The 5,248-nt window shown below is 44.7% G+C and overlaps 2 protein-coding genes across 2 annotated transcripts; both read left to right on the top strand.

The window, feature by feature from the left end:
• The first annotated feature begins 297 nt into the window (after positions 1-297).
• On the top strand, positions 298-1,286 carry rnf7 (ring finger protein 7). The gene is made up of 3 exons (XM_079732507.1): positions 298-498; positions 633-680; positions 835-1,286. Exons 1-3 carry the CDS (start codon positions 333-335, stop codon positions 951-953), a joined length of 333 nt encoding a protein of 110 aa, XP_079588633.1. The 5' UTR covers positions 298-332; the 3' UTR covers positions 954-1,286.
• Positions 1,287-2,009: 723 nt separating this feature from the next.
• On the top strand, positions 2,010-4,679 carry grk7b (G protein-coupled receptor kinase 7b; the record flags this gene model as incomplete). Its single annotated transcript, XM_079732505.1, has 4 exons — positions 2,010-2,591; positions 2,724-3,161; positions 3,812-4,083; positions 4,355-4,679. The coding sequence occupies 4 exons, from the start codon at positions 2,010-2,012 to the stop codon at positions 4,677-4,679; spliced, it is 1,617 nt and encodes a 538-aa protein (XP_079588631.1).
• Between the last annotated feature and the right edge of the window lie 569 nt (positions 4,680-5,248).

Here is a 5,248-nt window from a genome sequence, read left to right on the forward strand (position 1 = left end):
TTCGGAACTTACATATATATAAATATATATATTTAAGTGTGCGTTTGATGTGTGTTTCTGTGTGTGTATGTGTGTGAGAGAGAGAGAGAGGGAGAGAGAGAGAGAGGGAGAGAGAGAGAGAGAGAGAGAGAGAGAGAGAGAGAGAGAGAGAGAGAGAAGAGAGAGAGAGAGAGAATTTCATTAATGCCTCTGCAACAGCGCCCTCTTGTGTAAAAACTAAATGACAGCTAGCAAGCTACCGAGTTCACTCCGAGCTAGCATACATGTACGGATAGTTTCGTCCATTTTGTTAGCTAGTGCAGCTAGCTATCGTGCCCGGCTCCTTAGCAGAGATGGAAGAGGGCGACGAGCCGGGAATAGTCCACGTTCACAGCACTTCGTCGGGGTCCAAGTCGGGCGGTGACAAGATGTTTTCTCTCAAGAAGTGGAACGCGGTGGCTATGTGGAGTTGGGATGTTGAATGCGACACATGTGCAATTTGTAGGGTGCAAGTGATGGGTAAGTTAGTGACATGGCTAGCTAGCTCGGCTAGTCACTTGAGGGGCTGACGTGATTCATATTAGCATGTTAAATGAAGGACTCAACGCGAAGACGTTGTCATTTATGAGGTTATCTTTATTGTACCTCTGCAGACGCCTGCCTCCGCTGCCAGGCTGAAAACAAACAAGAGGACTGTGTTGGTAAGATCCTGTCAGCGATTAACTCCTAACAGCTTCAAGGACCCAAACAGTGATCATCTATACGATCAAACATTTTCTACTTTGTGTATTTGACAATAGGAATCAATGATAGTGATATTTACTAATTGTCTCTCTCTTCCTTTCTTTCTTTTAGTGGTTTGGGGCGAATGCAACCACTCGTTCCACAACTGCTGCATGTCGCTGTGGGTGAAGCAAAACAACCGCTGTCCTCTGTGTCAGCAGGACTGGGTGGTCCAGCGAATCGGCAAATAAGCTCAAACTGCCCACATGCACTTGAACATGAAAGGAGGGGGGGGGGGGGGGGCGACAGACTGGACACTTCAATTTCCGCACAGAGCAAGTGGTATTAAAAGTCTTGCTCCTATGTATATGCTGTCATACGTGTGACGTTGAACGTTTCATTGAAGGACATGTGACGTGAAAATAGTGGACGTCACTCAGTGATTGACCAGCCTTGAATGGATGCAGCATGATGAATGCAGAGGAGTTACCATGCAATTACATGGTCCCATTTCAGATGCTTTCCGTTATCTTGTTGTCTGAAGCATATTGGATATATGTCTCTTCCTGTAAAACAATAAAGGATTGTTCATAAAATGAAATACATGTTAGCCTATTGTTTAAAACCCAAGTTTTGGGTAAACAATAAAATAGAAAAAACAATGTGGGTGTTGAATATTAACCCTACGACCAGTTATGGTATTATTTTATTTTTTTATACTAATCATTTCAATGATTCACATAAATCTAACTTCATATAAATATATTGTAATTTTCCTAGCAGTACTTGGCAATTATTTAATAAAAGCAATTGCCTTGTTCAGTTAACAATAATGCCGTTCTGTATGTTTAGCACTATATACAGTACATGTTTGGTACATAAAATGATAAGCTATAATCTTATGGTTTGTAAACAAGCAGCCATGATGTGTTTAGAATGCAGTCTGTCAACTGATTGTTCACTGACTTGATTTGGGAACCCCGGCACTTTGCATCATTTTAAAAATAGAGGCAAAAGCCTCTTAAGGTCAAACCACATAAGATGCTTTCCCTCGAGCTGCGTCAACAAATAAGCTGGCAAATTCACTTACCTAAAGACAAATCCCAAAAGACAGGGTATTTTAATTCCCACAGGGGCGTGGCGCCCAACCAAGACAGTGTGCGGGATAGTGGCACCACGGTGCCTAGTAATGCCATGACCCTGAAGAGGTGTGTGGACTAGGAGCTTAGAGCTCGTCAGGCGCCGCACTCTCTCTGCATACACCCCAGAAAGTATGGAGGGTCTCGGAGACATCCCACATCAGTAAAATGAAGGGGATCGACAGCCTGGTAGCCAACACTGTCTACCTCAAAGCTCAGAACTTATGCTACGCAGACCTAAGAGACCAGAGGCTTGCCCTGTTCTTGCCCAAGCCCCTGAGGCTACCTTCAGGGAGTCGACCTCCCTACGACTACCTGTGCGAGCAGCAGCCTATCGGGAAGAAGCTCTTCCACCAATTCCTTGCGGCTTCCGACGTGCAGTATGTGGCAGCGGCTGAGTTCCTGGAGGAGTTGGACCAGTGGGCCCTGGCAGAGGATGAAGCCAGAGACAAGGCCATGCAGAGCATCATCACCAGGTTCTGTCAACAGGACTCTGAGAGCTTTCTGTCCTATCTCACGGGCGACACAGCGCTACGATGCCAGTCCGTGTCAGAGAAGGACTTTGAGGAGGTGATGGCCTGCAAGGTGAAGGACGCTACCAGAACGTTCCTCAAAGGAAAACCTTTCTTTGAATACCAGAGAAGCCCATTCTTTCAGAAGTACTTGCAGTGGAAGGAATTTGAGAAGCAGAAGATCACCGACAAATACTTTTATGAGTTCCGGACGTTAGGTCAAGGTGGTTTTGGCGAGGTAGGTGTATGACATTACTGCAGTTCCCCATCAGTAGAAAAGAGCATGGGTTACAACATCCTTCACATAATTCACTAATAGGCTGCAATAAATGCAACATGGCATCATGGTGCATTGCTTTGCTCTCTCCAGGTCTGCGCATTGCAGGTAAAGAACACGGGCAGGATGTATGCCTGCAAGAGGCTGTGCAAGAGACGTCTGAAGAAGAGAGGCTGCAAGAAGCTGGCCCTATTGGAGAAGCAGATCCTGGAGAAGGTCAACTGCCTCTTCATAGTCAGCCTTGCGTACGCCTACGAAAACAAGACCCACCTATGCCTGGTCATGACCCTTATGAACGGGGGAGACCTTAACTTCCACATCTACTCCCTGGGAGAGCGGGGTTTGAGCATGGAGCGTGTTGTGTACTACACCGCCCAGATCACCAGCGGGATCCTCCACCTGCACTCCATGAGTATCGTGTACAGGGATATGAAGCCTGAGAACGTGCTGCTAGACAGCCATGGGCAGTGCCGGCTCTCAGACCTCGGACTGGCCGTGGAACTCCCTGGAAGCAAGCAGCTCTGCCAGAGGGTGGGTGTTGGGAACCTAATGTTAACCGGTTAGCCTACATATAATTGAACAATGTTTAAATAGTAGATGTTGCTATTGGGAATGTGGTGCCTTGCTTGCATTGTGAATATTTTCGACGTAGCCCTATTCTCAAATTGTTATGTTACATTGGGGTAATCTGTACAACTGCACGGATTCCGTAAATAGGTCGGTCTATCTTGATCTTCACCCTGAATCCATTACACAACCATAATGTATAATTCTAATTGATCCTATTAAAAAGTGCTTGTCCTTAACCAAATTAGATTTCTAGACAGGCTGTTTCGTCTGTAGGCTTAGAATGCATTATACAATACCTTGTTCACCTTTTGCCTCTTTGATCCCTGGTCTGTGTGTGTGTGTGTGCGTGCGTGCGTGCGTGTGTGTGCGTGTGTGTGTGTGTGTGCGTGTGTGCGTGTGTGTGTGTGTGTGTGTGTTCTGTTTGCAGACGTGATTGCGTTCATGCCTCTTTTTTTTTATTTGCCATCTGGGGATTATTTGTGCATACTCGTGCATGTGTGTGGATTTCATTCAGGAAAATGTTGAATTCTGCCAAAATGTTCCCCTCAACAACTAGAAAGGCCCACCCTACGCAGTTCCTCTTAACAGGGTATTTCCCCTGTTACGTCCAGGCTGGTACCAACGGCTACATGCCCCCAGAGATGCTGAAGCAGGAGTTCTACGACACATGTGTGGACTGGTGGTCTCTGGGCTGCAGCATCTATGAGATGGTGGCAGCCAGACTGCCATTCAAGGACTTCAAGGAGAAGATCCAGAAGGAGGAGCTTGTACGGCGCACACTAGAGGACGAGTGCAGGTTCCACCACAAACACTTTGATGATCCCACCAAAGAACTCATTGGCCATTTCCTCAAGAAGAGGGTTGAGCAACGGCTTGGGTGCCAGTGAGTAGAATAAAATGTCAGAAGAAGGGTCCTTGTTTCCCTTACCTTATCCTATGTTTACCTTCAATTTAGCGCGATCTAAAGTGAATAGAATACAACTCAATCCATGTGAAATGTAAACTAAATAACATTTGGTATATCCACAGATACATTGTGAATACCTTATGATGTGAGACCCAAATCTGAACAGCAGAAAATACTGACAACTTTTTGCAGCTACTTTATTAGAAATATTGATACGATATTTTTATTTCCTTCTCTTTTGCATTAGTGGCGAAGACCCACGGAAACATAGATTCTTCAAGAATATCAACCTTCCTCGTCTCGAGGCCGGCCTGCTGGACCCCCCATGGGTGCCTAAGACCAGTGTCGTCTATGCCAAGGATATAGAGAAGTTTGATGACTTCTCCAACGTGGACGAAGTGGAGTTTGACGAGAAAGATGAGAAGTTTTTCATGGAATTAAGCACAGGTGCCGTTTCCATTCCTTGGCAGAAGGAAGTGATTGAGAGCGGACTGTTTGATGATCTGAACAAGCCGCACAGCGAGGCAACGAATGGAGACGAGGGGAAATCCAAATCATGTGTTATTTTATGATGTCGTTTCACATTTCAGTAACAAAGACCGTGGCAAAATCGGGTTTTTAATCAAATTTGATGTTATTTCAGTTTATATCATACCAAGTGCCTGGCAAATTATTAAAAATACCTTGATCAGTTTAGCAGTCGCTAACCTTGGGTAAACTTGAATTGATTTACAATTCTCATTTAATAACGGTACAACAGTTTTATAACTACTTCCATGGACTACCTCAGTTTTGATTTAATCTCTTTCATTTCAATGGTTTTTCATACATGGAAAGTGGGCAGAAATGATTTCGGGCAATATAATATTGGCCAAAGGCCACAAAAGCTTTGGGCCACCTCTAGTTAACAATGCTATGTTTATGTTCTGTCTTGCTTTTCCTTGTATGTCTGTCAGTGACTAACCACATTTAATACAATTTATAAAACTGTTAATATGGACACAAGGGTCTAAACTAAACTGTGATTACAGCTTTCCTCTGTTTCTTTCCAGCCCCTGTGAGACATCATACCCCTGTGGATGCATAGTTTCCATTACATCATTCAGCCATTCAGGTACATCTAAGCGTTTGCATGTGTTGG

The sequence above is a fragment of the Pollachius pollachius genome (genome assembly GCF_949987615.1).
Source record: "Pollachius pollachius genome assembly, chromosome: 3".
NCBI lineage: Eukaryota > Metazoa > Chordata > Actinopteri > Gadiformes > Gadidae > Pollachius > Pollachius pollachius.

Excerpts from the sequence above, each read along its gene's own strand:
- rnf7 (XM_079732507.1), top strand. The coding sequence starts at position 333 with ATGGAAGAGGGCGACGAGCCGGGAATAGTCCACGTTCACAGCACTTCG. Across the intron at positions 499-632 it reads TTGTAGGGTGCAAGTGATGG|ACGCCTGCCTCCGCTGCCAG; the intron begins GTAAGTTAGTGA and ends GTACCTCTGCAG. Across the intron at positions 681-834 it reads CAAACAAGAGGACTGTGTTG|TGGTTTGGGGCGAATGCAAC; the intron begins GTAAGATCCTGT and ends TCTTTCTTTTAG.